Source organism: Lactuca saligna, chromosome 6 (genome assembly GCF_052625555.1).
Source record: "Lactuca saligna cultivar CGN05327 chromosome 6, ASM5262555v1, whole genome shotgun sequence".
Classification (NCBI taxonomy): Eukaryota; Viridiplantae; Streptophyta; class Magnoliopsida; order Asterales; family Asteraceae; genus Lactuca; species Lactuca saligna.
In genome coordinates this window covers 45,056,470-45,072,039 of record NC_136422.1, presented here as the reverse complement: position 1 = coordinate 45,072,039, position 15,570 = coordinate 45,056,470, and the positions used below count along the sequence as shown (strand labels likewise).

Below are 15,570 nucleotides of genomic sequence, written 5' to 3'. Positions count from 1 at the left end.
TCAATCATGGAAGCCTTGACCATCCCGAAAAACTCTGGAGTAGCCTCCCTGATCGCCTCGGCCGCTTCTGCAACAATGATCCCACGAATCTCCTCCTCACTCAGACCCACTCTCCCAGTGTTGCCAACTCCTAATCATGAACCTTCAATAGTCACCATAATGAATGTACACCAAGAAAAGATCATACATCACAACACAATGATCAACACACCAGGACCTACTCCTATTAGTTCCATAGTAGCCTCAAAAGTACTCCTGGATCTCATATGGATCCTGTGCTTACAATAGTACAAGCCCATACTACCTTCCATGCGTATCCATAGTCGATTCAGAATTTATCCCAAGGTCCTAAGTCACTACACTAAACCACTCCTAGGTGTGCTAACACCCACTTCTCCCACGATCTACAAAAAACTTCTTAGGCACTCCTCCTAGGATTACCCTCGCTCCTGCATCATTAGTTGCTTTTGTGTATGCTTGTTGTACTCAATATGGGGTCAGATAGACTGTCGAATAATCAACTCTACCCTAAACCCATAAACAAACAAGGAACTGGATGTAAGGTCAAGTCGATCATTCTAGGGCTATTCATTCCCAACCATATACAACTAATCAACATAAACATAGCAATCACACAATTAAGTAACATATAGCAAGCAACTCCCTATATCATAAGGCAATATTGAACTTAGTCACTTCTATTCAACAATTTCTAAAAGACCCTTATCCACTAGCATGGTTTTTTTTTCTAATAATTCATATATCAGCAAAATCAAAACTCAGCAAACATAACAAGTGTGGGTATTTTGGGAACCACTCTCATGTTCAGGCTCTGGCTGACTATACACACCGGATCTTCCTGAAAAATCCAAAGTTAATTCAAGGCTAACATTTCCGATCCTAAACCTATAATCAAACAAGAACATGACAAGAGACCGAGCCCATGTCCCTAACCCAACCCATTTTATTATAAATTATTTTTCAAAAACTCTATGATCCTCGATTGAGATTGGATTCACACAAGTGTTCCTCTAATTCGCTCAAACCAGGGGTTTGATACTAGCCCCGTCGAAATTACCCGATACCCGAATTACCCGCACGATTTTTTCGGGTATCGGGTAAATCGGGTATCGGGTAAATTTTTCCGGGTAATCGGGTTACCCGATTTTTTTTCGGGTCGGGTAAAGGGTACATTTTTGTTTCGGGTATACCCGAATTACCCGAATTACCCAAATTATTAAATTTTTTTTTTGTAGAGCTTGTACTATATAGTAGGTATTTGATCACGCTTAAACTAATATCATTATTATAAAACATAAATATATTTATTATGACAATACGACACTAACAATATTAAAAGTAATTTTTATATATCATCACGTTCTTTAAAACTTAACTGTTTTCTATATTATAGTTTTTATTACAACTAACAAACTCATTATTTTGACGAAACTTTAGAACATGACAAAACTTATGACTACATTTATCTTAAACATTTTAAACTTTTAAATTAAGATCTTTAGGTATTTGTTTTTTTAACATCTTATTAGATTAGATTAAGTCGTTAAAAAAATACTTGATATCTCATGTATTATTGAGTAGAAAATCTCAATGTTCAAAGCTTGAGTAACTTCGTTTATGTCTCGTTTGTTTATATAAACAAGACTGATAAAGCACGACGTATTTATTTCATTAAATTTATTTTTAGGTGAAATTAAAAAAAAAAATCATATATTTCGGGTAATACCCGAATTACCCAAACCCGACCCGATACCCGAATTACCCAAACCCGAATTACCCGAATTTAGTTTGGGTAGGGTAACGGGTAATTTTTCTAACATGAAAAACCCGAATTACCCGACCCGAATTACCCGAAACCCGAAAAAATTACCCGTTCAACACCCCTATTTGATACCAACTTGTAACATCCTATTTTTCACAACCCAAATTTTTTATTTTTATTAAGGTAAAACTTCCAAATTTATAAATGCATTATTAAGAAAACCTTTTATTCCAAAGTACATTTATTAAGACCATGGTATCATGGAAAATGTGGAATCCTCAATGCCACTGATGAGTGTGTATAGTCCTGCCTTTTCCTTCCCATAGACACTGATGATACCTGAAATAATAAACAACTTATTAAGCATATACTTAGTGAGTTTCCCCAAAATACCGCACATAACCAAACAAATAAACGAGCAACGGGCCCAATTAGTCATCGAATTGGAATTCACAACTATATTGGGTTTGTTGGCCTTACCGCCTCAACCTAACCACTCATATCGAGCCTCCATGCTTATGGATTACAGTCAGCCCGCACCAGGTATTTTGGCCTACAACACAAAGCAGGACCGCCTCAACCCAACTAAACACAACATGTCGACATGTAAACAATCAAGGGTCAAGTATGCACATAATACATGCAAACATCAATCATACAACTCACTACCGCCTACTAGTCATCTCACATCATACAATCCTCTTACCGGATAAACTCCATAAAATATGTAACCAGAAGTAACAAGAGGTGAGATAGCCACCTGAACAGATGATCCTACTCTACAGCCACAACCAAACAAGGAACATGAAAGAAAGCCTAGATCAAGAGTCCCCAAGCTATCTTAGATGACTACAAACAATCCCTAGGGTACTCCACCAAATGATAACCAGCAAGAACATGTAACATACAGTTCTACAGATCACTACAGCAACGCAACATACTCGATACCAGGATATAGATTCTAACATATCACTACAACATAGCAGTATACTAAATATCAACAATCCAAGAAATGCATTACCATATATAAATTAGTGTTGAGATAGACACCTGGTAGGTGATCCTACTCTAGAACCACAACCAAACAAGGGATAGGTAAAAGAGCCTATATCAATATTCCTCAGACTATCCTACATGACTACGTACAGTCCCTAGGCATCCCCCTACTAACAGATAACCAAAACTAGTGGGTCGACATCAGTGCCTTCGACCCATATGTATAGTGAGGCAAGACTCACCTCAATATCTGCATAGGTCACCATAGTAGCAATAAGGAATTCTACCAGCCTCAACTCACTTCCAATCACCTATACAAAGGTACTTGAGTCAATCCCCGATCACAGGTCATAGTCACTTGTAACAGTGACTACTTCACATGAAATGACAATTAGGGCTCCACATAAAATCACAATTAAGGTTCAGTAAGGACACTTAACCCATTAAGGAATTAACCACCTAAGGGTAGGACCGATTAAGGTTTGACTTAGTCATTCTTGGGTATAATAATAATCCAAGCAATATCCAAAATACGCGCCCCTGATCATTGTCCAAAATAGGGCTTCCTGATTCTAGGGTTTTCCATATAAAATCATAATTACGGTTAGTGTTTCACACTTAACCCCTTAAGGACTTAATTCATTAAGTCCAATACTGCATTAAGTTAATTGTAGGGTATTATCTAGTACACTTAAAGTGCAATTAACAGTTCAACACGGGTCCCGGGAAAAAAAAAAAAAAACTCAAAAACTAGGGTTTTCTAAATCATAATTAGGGTTTCCAACCCAAACATGTGTCACTCGTTCTAAGGTTAGATGCTTAGGTCATTTAGTGCTTGGTAAGTCGGGCACCAACCACTACCACCCCGGGCAGTGGTGGCCAGCGGCGGTCCATGGCAGCACCCAACCACTCTCGGTGATGGTGGTGGTTCTCGAGTGTGATAAATCCAACAACCAAACACATGAAAAATCTCCTACATCATACATGTACACACTAGCACCAAAAAGAACACAAAAATGCCCAATACAGCCACCAAGTTGGAATAGGGTGAGTTACTAGAAAGAATAGTGTAAATACCTGCACGGTTGGGTTTGACTTTCCCATCTTTCACATCTTGTTGGTACTTTGGGCAGTTCCGCTTCCAATGAGACTTCTCATGGAAATAGAAGCATTCAGCCTCTTTTGGGTCAGAAGAAGAAGTGACGAAACCTTTCTTGGTTCCACTTGAAGAGGATCCATCAAGGGTCTTACTCTTGGTACCCTTCGAATGGTTCTTCTTCTTCTTCCCTCTACCTTTCCCGATTGCCAAGACAGGGTTGGATTTTGGAGTAGGAGTAGGAGTGTTAACAACCGACTTACCCTTTAGACCACTTTCAGCAGTCTTCAAGAGTCCTTGAAGTTTGCCGAGTGTGACTTCTTCATTATTCATGTGGTATGTCATGCGGAATTGATCATAATACGAGGGTAAGGATCACAAAATGATATCTATTGCAAGCTCCTCTGGGAAGTTCACATTAAGCTTCAGCAAACAGTCCACATACCTTTGCATTTTCTGCATGTGATCCGTGATAGGTTCACCATCCTTCATACGGGTTGTTATCATGGAGCAGATGATGTCATACCTCTCTTGACGAGCACTTTGATGGTATCTTTCCATCAAATATTGGTGCATTTCAAAAGGGTAGTAGACCTCATAGGACTTTTGGAGCTCGGCTGTCATCATGGCCATCATGATACAAGCCACTTTCATGGCTTCTCTCTCATGAGTTCGGAATTCAACAATCTCCTCGGGAGTAGCAATTGACTCATCAATATCCTTTAGCTCCTAATCGAGTACATATTCCTTGTCCTCGTTGCGTGTGACCATCCTGATGTTCCAAATCCAACCCATAAAGTTGGAACCATCAAAGATAACCCTCCCATATAGGTTCATGAGTGAAAAGGAGATAGTAGGGTTTGAGCCATAAGCAGTGTTGTTGGAAGACATCTGAAAAGAAGAGAACAAGTTTAGTTTAGATATAAAGATAGTCCTTAATAAAATACCCAATTGTAATATTAAGGCTAGGATCCAACCACAATATATCATAACTTAGAAGAGGTATGTTGTAATCTAAGCTATGACATATTTGAAAGGTAGGTGAATGACGATTCACCAATTTCCACCAAAAAATGAAATATAAAATATTAGGTTTTAATTGGTTTTTAGAAATTCCTATATTCTTTTGAGATTCAATGAACTTTCAAAGACATGTTTCAATCTCAAGTGTGCCCTCCAAGTTTTGTGACTGGGATACCGAGGATCACAAAACGAGGTGTGAAGTAACCATGCAAATTACTTGGTACCCTTAATGTCTATCACTCAATCGATGTGTCGGTTAACCACACGCGCTCCACCGATACTATGATAAACCTTAAGTCACCCTTTACCTACCTTGTTAAGTCCAGGTTAGTGTGCCGGTTAACCACACACGTTCCACTAACGACTTAATCAAAGTGTAAAGTGTAATTTCATGGATTAGCACCTTATTCACATTTTTTCTAAAGTAACTAAGATTAGGTATTTAATAAAATATTTAGTTACTTTATAATATTCATCACACTTTTAATGAGAATTTATAAGTCTTTGTCCTACCCGTTCGGCTAACGACCCTCCACCGATCAAGGAAGCGGTGGGTGAGAGTGGACACCCATTAAACTACCATTTTATAGGCAGCAACCTTATACCCCCCCCTTATAGACCGGCTTCGTGAATGAGTCCTACTAACGGTAAGACGACTAGCTCTTATATATATATATATATATATATATATATATATATATATATATATATATATATATATATATATATATATATAATTAACTTATATTATTATAAAGTATAAGGGTTGAATTTTAACTTTTAAAATTCTAGGGATTGGAACTAAAGTTTATTAAGTGACTTTACATGTTCAAAAACTTGAATGCAAGTTTTGTAACTTTACAAAACCTTTCAAATTCATAACTTATGAGTTATTAAAATGATGACTCTTTATTTTATAACTTATGTGTTCTTTTAATGGCTTTTAACACAAAGAAACTTTTGGTTATCCATAACTTGAGGAGAAGTTATGGACTCCATTAAAACACATAAAGATCATGGATTAAACAATTAAACAAGTAATTTCTATGATCTATCAATTACTCATAAGAACATGAATATCCATATCAAAGTTTCAAGAACATATGAACACATAAGATCATGAAAAATTGATATTAGCCATTGTAAATGGATTAGAACAACCATTACACCATCTAAAACAAGTTTTATAACACCAAAACAGTTTAGGGTAATGTTTCTAGTTCATTTCCAGCAGCAAAAATCGAAAAACTACAATATGCATGACCAACTCGTCGAGTGCACGAACTAACTCGCCGAGTTGGTTGCATTTTCACTTGGACTCGTCGAGTCCCCCCGTAGACTCGTCGGGTCCCCTGTGCAGACAGCTCAAAAATCAATTTTTTTCACTATTTTGCATCAAGTATTTAACAAACAAGCCTAGGCTCTGATACCACTGATGGATTTTGAGCATTCTAACACTCCTAAGTGTACATGCAACCCTAGAAAACCTTGTACTATGTTTGTCTAAAATACATGCGAAATATGATTTCCAAGGTTCATAATCCTATCGAGCATACATAGGGAACTTTTAAACTAAAAGATGGCTAGAATTACATACCTTGTAGTTGATTTGATTCCTTGAAAACCTTAAGAGCCTAGCACCCCAATTATGATGCCTCAAATGCTTCACACAACCCCCAAATGCTTTGGAATGACTTTGAGAGAATGTATAACACTCTAAAAATCAGCTTGCCCTTTTTTTGTACTTAGTGTAACCGATGTTGGTGTGCATCATGATCCTTATATAGTGTGTCATATCTAGGGTTACTCCATGTAAACCCTAATGTGACATGACTCTTCATTTCCATGACCCATGGGTTTGTAACTCCCATGGAGCATCCTATGGGTTTAACCCAACTTAATAATCCATGGAGCCTTTTAGCCCACTATACAAGTTATGGATGATTTACATAATCAACCCATATATTTAATTAGTCATCTTTTTGATCACTTAATTAATTCTTGATCAATACTAATTAAATAATACTATTAATATATTAGAACTTATAATATATTAATAAACCACAAATGTTATTTCTCTTATTAAGTATATCCAAATGCATGATGCCATGCAACCCAAATGGACCATGCCGGGTCGGGTCAAATACATACCAAATATAGTTATGGACTTAGATACCTTATCCAATAATGGGACCATCTTCAACCGACTCGTCGAGTTCATCCCTAAACTCGTCGAGTTCATCATCCACATATGAATCTGCCTAGTTTGTGACTCGCCGAGTTGTATGAACAACTCGTCGAGTCCATCTTCATGAACTAAGGAGATTGCCTTAGACTCGTCGAGTTCTTCCTTGAACTCGTCGAGTACGATGAACTTCATGACCATCATGGACTCGGGTCGACTGAGTCCATTTCCAAACTCAACTTATACCCTTAACAGAAGGGTTTTGGGGCAAGAACTGACCTGGCTCACCGAGTCCCACAACTGACTCGCCGAGTCTCTCTATGTCCAACACTATTCATACGATTTCAGACAAGCTCAAGGCATCCAAAACATAGATCTGGACCCAACCAACTCCTGACCATGCAAAGCTACTGCCTTTTTCCTCCATTCATGGCCTTTTGAGCTAAAAAGGCCAAAAGAACACTTCATATGCTTGCATGGGGATTTCCTATGGCATAAAGCTCGCACCTTTATGCTATAACAGCCCTTAGTAGTGCTAGATCTGAAAACACAAGCTCTTGGGACGTCCATTCCTCTCATGCTAGGGTTCTTGGACTAAAAACCCCCCAAAATGAAAAAGAAGAGAGATGTACATGCATAATGATCAAGGTGGAAACTTTCTTACTAGAAAATGGAGGAGAATTCAAGAGGTTTCTGGATCTACTAGTCTCTTCTTGAACCCCCAAGGCTTTACCTTCTTCTTCAAGCTTCACAACACTCAAGAATGCTCACAAACTCATGGGAGGCACTAGGGTTTCGTTCTGGAGTTGAGAGAGCATCAAGGAGGCTGATGAAGGGTTATAATGTTCTTTAAAAAGGGTACAAGACCCGCATTCAGGGTTTTCCCCAAACCTAACCAACTTGTCGAGTCAGGCCTCTAACTCATCGAGTAGGTCACTTAACTCGCAACCCCATCTGCACTCGTACTCGATGAGTCCCTTCCTTAATTTCGTTGTATTTAACATTATATCTTATAAAAAAAAATAATAATAATAATAAAATATATTCACAAAAACCGTTAGTATACATATAATGAATGATCATATATACTTGCTTTTTTTCTGTAATTGTTTCATAGTTCTTCAAATATTAAGTAAAACGAAAACTGGATTTACTTATACATACTTTAAGGCCTTGATTTTTTTCATTGGATATTCAAGTGACAAATTAGTTTGATCAAAATGGATAGTGCTTTGTATGAATTATATTCGAGATAATTTTATTTAATTTTGTGAAATTTTTATCAAATTTAATAAGCATAATAAAATTGCTAATTTATTATAACTAATCTATAGTAACGAATATTTAAATGGTTATTTGTGATTTTGTTCTTTGATATGTTTAAGCTAAGGTTATTTTTAAATAATGTAAAATTTATTTAGATTCACACCATATATTTGGTTAAAAAGAATACCTATACAAATATTATTATCCATTCGATTTGTTTAGAACCATTACACACGTATCAACTAATCCCTTTAGTTTATTATTTCGGTTTACTTTATAGTAATTGATACTAATAATAAAAAAGATATGGCTAAACCATATGAAATCCATGACAAAAAAAAAAAACTTGGATATATTTATCAAGTTTGAATTCCTCCTTTGATAAATATAGGTTACCAAAAAAGAAAGAACACATAGTAAAAAACTGTAAATTGACTATAAAAATACCCTCAATTCTCTCTGTACATCACTTGCTCCACTCTTCTCTTTCTCTAATCTCTACTCCCACTTTCACCATTTTCTACCCTCTCTTTAACAATGTCGCAATAGCCAATTACAGAAGAAAGGAAACAGAGTAGTCTGCATTCGAGCATATAACTGTTTACAAAATCAAATATCATCCAATTTTGTGTAAACAAACATTTTCCACAAAGATCACAGCTTACTTTCCTTCACATTTCATCAATCTTGATAGATCTCAATCCCCTGTTTCAGTTCAACTTTTTGAGAAGGAGAGAAAATGGCGGACTTACGAATGCAATTTGGGATACAGTGGGACCTTATAAAGACGCCATTGATAGTCCCATTGCTGCAATTAGCAGTCTATATATGCTTAGCCATGACTCTGATGCTTTTTATCGAAAGACTTTACATGGGTGTTGTTATTATCCTCATAAAACTCTTCTGGAAGAAACCTGAACAACGATACAAATGGCAACCGATTGATGAAGATACAGAGAGTGGGAATTCATCTTTTCCAATGGTTCTTATTCAAATCCCAATGTTCAACGAAAAAGAGGTTCAATTCATGTTCTTGAATCCTACATCGTTTTCATGTTCTAAAAAACTCAAAAGATTATATCTTTTTCAGGTATACAAGATCTCAATCGGTGCAGCATGTAACTTGTCATGGCCGGCCGACCGCCTTGTGATTCAAGTTCTCGATGATTCCACCGACGTCAACATCAAGGTACAACTCACCAACGCCGCATAAGTACAACCATCTAAAGCACATAAATAAAAATTCCATGACTGTTCATCAAATTCAGATTTCAGACCTTATTATCTTCCACGATTTCAACGTTTCTAGTTTACTTTCTCTGCAATGTACAACTATTAAAGCATCAAGTACAGTTTATAATGACAGAATAGTACCGGATTTCACCATTGAAATCACAGAGCTTAAATTTTCTGACTTCTGATTCGTAGGATTTGATTGAGAAAGAATGTCGACGATGGGCTAACAAAGGAGTAAAGATTTGGTACCAAATTAGAGAGAGTCGTGGAGGGTATAAAGCTGGTGCATTGAAAGAAGGATTAACTCATGATTATGTGAAGAACTGTAAATATGTCACCATATTTGACGCCGATTTCCGGCCGGAACCGGATTTTCTCCGGCGAGCGATTCCGTTCCTCGAGTTCAACCCTAAAATTGCCCTTGTTCAAGCTCGGTGGCGATTCGGTAATTTACACTAATTTATATTATTATTATTTGAATTTATCTATTTCATATAATCATGTAATTGTGAGAACGTATATATTATATGAATTAATTTGAAAAAAAAACTAAATATAAAGTCAAAATATTAAGGGTTAATTTGAAAAAAAACAAGTTAAATGTAAAAATCTATTGAGAAATTTGAATTTGTAAGAATGTAAGAAAAATAATAAATTATTATAATGAAAATGTTTCTTATTTTTTAAATTTAAATTAATAATTTAAATAAAAAAAATAATAAGTTTTAATTTTAGAAAATTTGAAATTAAAAGGTAAGTTAATTTATTGATAAAATTAATATATATTTATTGTAATTATTAAATTAAAATATTATGTGGAATTTATTAAAATAAAAAAAACTCATAAAATAATATGTAGAAAAAACAATTAATTCAAAATAACTATAAAATAATATTTGATAAACTAAATAAAGATGTGACACGCAGTAAAAAAAAAAAAAACATTAATTTATTTGAGACACGAAAATATAACAAATTGATAGAAAAATCAGACGTATAAATAGTTATGTTGATAAAAAGGTTTCACTTTTTGTTCCATCATTGTGTTACCTTATAATCAGTTAATTATTGAGAATTTTTTTTAGTTCCTTTTTCGAAAATTTGTAAGGAGGATTTGTACTGTGTGCCTAGATGTGTGTACTTTACGAATAATTAAAAAGGTATATACTTCTTTTAGATGCTTTAATAATCGGTCCTACATTGTCTCATAGTAAAAAGAAAAGTAATATCTAGAATTAAACAGGATCCAACGGAATAAGTATAATGACGTAAATGCTATGCACATGTCCCGTTAGCTAACGGACCACCTAAGGTAATAGTTGATTTGTTTACAGGGGTAGGTTTGTCATTTATTATCTATGGACTTTTACGATTCCTCTAATCTTTCTTTTCTTCATTTAGTAAACTAAAATCGGATATAGTTACATTGTTACATAGATATATATGTTTTATAAAAACAAACATTTTATAGAATCACGTTTATTTGAAGATGCTATTAACGTGCTAATGATTTTTCGATTACGTTTTGCAGTAAATTCAGATGAGTGTTTATTGACAAGAATGCAAGAAATGTCACTGGATTACCATTTCACAGTGGAGCAAGAAGTCGGATCAGCCACTCATGCGTTTTTCGGTTTTAACGGTAACAAATTAGTTTAATATGATTCTTTAACTAACAATCATATTTTCCAAAACTAACCTAGGGGCATTATCGTAATTTACCACAGGAACCGGCGGTGTGTGGAGGATCGCCGCCATCAACGAGGCCGGTGGTTGGAAGGATCGGACCACCGTCGAGGACATGGATCTCGCAGTCCGAGCTGGTCTCAAGGGGTGGAAATTTCTTTATCTTGGTGACCTGCAGGTAATTTTAAAGGTCATCATATAAAATGATTTTTTTTTAATATTTGAACAATTATATTGGTATTGTCCCACATACCTCTGTATGTGAATGTGATTATATATATGTTGAATTCTCATTTATGGGAAAGAAAAATCAATATCTACACATATCTAACATGGTATTAAAGGGCATTATTGTTTTAGTGTTCCATATTTTTTGATGAATTAACTTTTGAATAATGTTACAGGTCAATAGTGAACTTCCTAGTACGTTCAAAGCATTTCGTTTCCAACAACATAGGTGGTCTTGCGGTCCAGCCAATTTGTTTAGGAAAATGGTGCTTGAGATTATTAGGAACAAGGTTCGTACATAAGGTTGTCTTTGTTATATGGGATATAATTATACTGTTCTATGTCTATCTATCTTTGATAAAGATGATGAGAGAATTCATATTTTGTGCAAGTATGATAGATCGGTAGCTAGTCCACGTCCAACCTTGTTTCATTATTTTGGGTCTCACAAAAAATTACAATTTTAAAGCATTCACAGTGTAAGGTTTAATGAAATAGGTATTGACATTCAATAAACTAAAATCATTCATAGTAAAAATGTCACGTTAGAGTTCGATGAATATGAATTTGTTCAATGAGAAACTAAAACTTTTTTTCAATATAAATGATTTTCTTTAAAAGTATTTTCTCATTGAACTTTTCTAAAGTTCAATCCCCTAAAGGAAAAAAATGCTAAAGTTGTATGAAAAGTAAAATTGTGACATGACAACCCATTAAAAATCTATAAAGTTCAAATATCCTTAGTCATTGGATGCCAAATTGCAATTTAACCTTTTGTGTGTTGTCCTATATATTGTGTATGCATAACAAATGGTGCCTTATGATCATATATGTTTTCTTTATTTTGCAGAAAGTGACATTTTGGAAGAAGGTGTACGTAATCTATAGTTTTTTCTTCGTTCGAAAAATCATCGCTCACATGGTCACATTTTTCTTCTTTTGCATTGTTCTTCCGGTCACCATTTTAGTCCCCGAAGTCAAAGTCCCCACATGGGGAGCCATCTACATTCCTTGCATAATTACCACATTGAATTCGGTCGGGACACCAAGGTACAAAAACACTTATATTTAGGGTTTTTATAATTTATATAGTTTTGTACTATTATATATATATATGGTTCTAAGTGAATTAAATTTGTAACTTTTCTTTAGATCAATCCATTTATTATTCTACTGGATTCTTTTTGAGAACGTGATGTCATTGCATCGGACTAAGGCAACCTTCATTGGTCTACTTGATGCAAAGAGATCCAACGAATGGGTTGTCACCGAAAAGCTTGGAGATTCTGTCAAGAACAAAAAATCAAATCTTAAACAAATCAAACCCGATCCCATATCCAAACCATTTAAATTTAACCTTAGTAACAGGTAAAGTTGATGCTTTTTAATGCTTTTCACGAGTTTTATTATACCAAAACTTACATAATTAAGTGCATGTACTTACGTAATCTTAATACTTCTTCTTTGATGTTTTGAGTGATTCAGGATTCATCTTACAGAATTGGGATTTGCAGTGTTCTTGTTCTTCATTGGATGCTATGATTTTATGTATGGAAATCATCGATATTTCGTATACATTTTCCTCCAAGTGGTGACTTTCTTGATCGTTGGATTTGGTTATGTGGGCACTGTTGTTCCTTCTTAGAGTCTTTTCAACTTAAATTGTTTCCCTTTTTTCTCCATCTCAATCTCTACAAATTCGAAGTACATACGACTTCCCTAATGGATATAGTGGGAAGAGAGAAATAAGCCAAAACTTTTGAATTTATTGTAGTTTAATTAATCTGTTTGTGAAAGACAAACACTGGTAGCAGTTATCGAAGTATGTAGTTGAAGAAGAAGTAGAACACTGACAAGATCATCTTGATGTCGATCTTTTCTTTGATCCGAGTTGCTTGTAATTTTTCTTTTTTGAATTTTGTATCGTATATTTCTTTTTTTAGAGGGAAATATTTAGATGGCACTAGGATCATCAAATATATGTTTAGCCATCTTTTGTGACTTTTTATTATTTGTTTGATGTATTTTGTTAGAACTGTATCCCATCAAATGAGTGAAAATTATGTCCTTTTCTAATCTAATCACTCTCTTGCAAACTGGGGTTATGTGATAAAAAATTAAATTTACTAAATGACTTTTATAAGATTCATGTTAGCTGTCGGATACTTTTTGTATTCTTGTGTTTATAAAGACTAGCATTTTTATTTTTATTTTTGTAATTTTAACGATTGATAAAGACTTGCGTTTTCTTGTGATAATGGTGATATTTCTTTCTCTATCAACTTTTCCATTTTTCCATTCCAACCATCTCATTTTGAGAGTCACTGTCACTTTTATCTCAACTTTAATTTAAACGTGTAGTATAATTCTTATGAACCTCTGTAGCTCTAAAAAAAAGTAACCCAAGTAAATATTACACAAACAGATAAGAAACGTTTTCAAAGCCGATGAAAATTCATTTTTTCTAATTTATGTTAATATGATTTCTAATTCATGTAAATTGTAAGACTTCGTTATTGTTTTTGTGACATTCCCATTTTTTCGCTATCAGAAAATACCTTTTATTTATAATTTATACTTATTTAAAAAAAAAAAGAGCAAAGTATTCTTTATTTTGCGGAATTGGTCCTGTAAAAGTATTTTCTAAGAGATATTTTTCATTGATTATTAAAAACTTAGGATGCGATAACTGATACAAGAACCATAAGTATAAACGTAATCGATATTGCCCTTACAACATCTTCAGTTCACAATAATATAAATAATATGCTTAACTATCAAATCGTTAACCGGAATATTCATTCTCATTATCTTCTTTATTCATCTATAGAGATCTACCTTAAGGACCATCGATGTAATTATCGTAGTTGTCATCCATATTCTTTTAGAGGACTAAATTCTTAGTACAATAATACTAGTTCCTACATCGTTAGTACAATAGTACTAGTTCATACATTGTTAGTATAATAGTACTATTAAAATCGTGATATCCTATCATCATTTTCATCTTTCATCGTACTGTGAAATCTTATCATATTTGTCTTTAATTACCCAATGTATTATATTCATAAAAATACGTATACGGTATAAATCATATAATTTTATCTTTATATCATCTCATCTAACACGGAACATCTTTGCACATAAGCACATATAGCATTCAATTATCTAAATACTACATATCTATGTGTAAGATGAAAATAACTATGCACTCATTTGTCTTAGGTAGATCGACTAGTGATTTGGGCAGAGCTTCGCCTAACACCTTAGCTTTCCTTTTGATGTGACCTAAGTATAATTAATATTGAGTTTTAGTCTAATATTCCTGGTAACTAATAATAGTCTAGATTCCTCACTAATCTCAATGTCCACATCAAGATCTATCAAGTAAGGAATGACCAGGTAGGATTATACCGGAGGTAGGTTCCATTTGGTATATAGAGTATACTGTTTGGAAATATCACTTTAAACATATCACCAAATTCAACCTAGAGTTCACTCCCATAAGTAGATCAATCTAGTTTAATAACTTGGAATCACTAATAAATCTTATTTATAGATTGATAATAATACCTATGACTATATATATAAGTAACACTTGAAATAAAATAATTGTAGCTTAACTAATAGAGATTTCTAGCGAAAAGTCAGAAATTGCACTAGCAAAACTCCAACTTGAGAGCTTCTATTTTTCGGGCTCTTATTTTGAAGCCTAGTTGGAATACCCTAAATTCTAAGGAAATATTGAGATTTTGTAAAAGAAATCTAGAGGAATTGCACTGGTGGTGTAAGAGAACTAAACGGGGGTTGCCTGTTATTTATAAGAAGAAATTTCAATTTGCACGTCGTGCAAGGACTAGGTGTGTGTTGCGCACTTGACATGGTCGGCCTCTCTCCTTACAACATGTGGCATGTTGGTTTGACATGGAGCCCTTCTAGAAGCACGCACCGTACAAAATGTAGATTTTGTAAGTTCCATAATTTCTTTGTATATTATCCGTTTCCAACGTTCTTTATATCCACAAGTAGCTATCAGTGATATCTACAACTTTCATTTAAACTTCATCAAAT

General features: G+C 34.4%; 1 protein-coding gene across 2 annotated transcripts in view; it reads left to right on the top strand.

Moving 5' to 3' along the window:
• LOC145000245 (glucomannan 4-beta-mannosyltransferase 2-like) overlaps positions 1-13,580 on the top strand; it is a 33,528-nt gene extending 19,948 nt beyond the window's left edge. Inside the window, exons 2-10 of one of the 2 annotated variants that reach the window (XM_078959440.1) lie at positions 9,064-9,367; positions 9,440-9,538; positions 9,778-10,030; positions 11,117-11,227; positions 11,313-11,449; positions 11,676-11,789; positions 12,350-12,549; positions 12,652-12,867; positions 12,985-13,580. In XM_078959440.1, coding sequence (XP_078815566.1) covers positions 9,089-9,367; positions 9,440-9,538; positions 9,778-10,030; positions 11,117-11,227; positions 11,313-11,449; positions 11,676-11,789; positions 12,350-12,549; positions 12,652-12,867; positions 12,985-13,144 — 1,569 coding nt within the window. In that variant the 5' untranslated portion in view covers positions 9,064-9,088 and the 3' untranslated portion in view covers positions 13,145-13,580. Of the gene's footprint in view, positions 1-8,780; positions 9,368-9,439; positions 9,539-9,777; positions 10,031-11,116; positions 11,228-11,312; positions 11,450-11,675; positions 11,790-12,349; positions 12,550-12,651; positions 12,868-12,984 lie in introns of those variants that run through there. The other variant, XM_078959439.1, reaches the window with a different exon arrangement.
• The last annotated feature ends 1,990 nt before the right edge of the window (positions 13,581-15,570 follow it).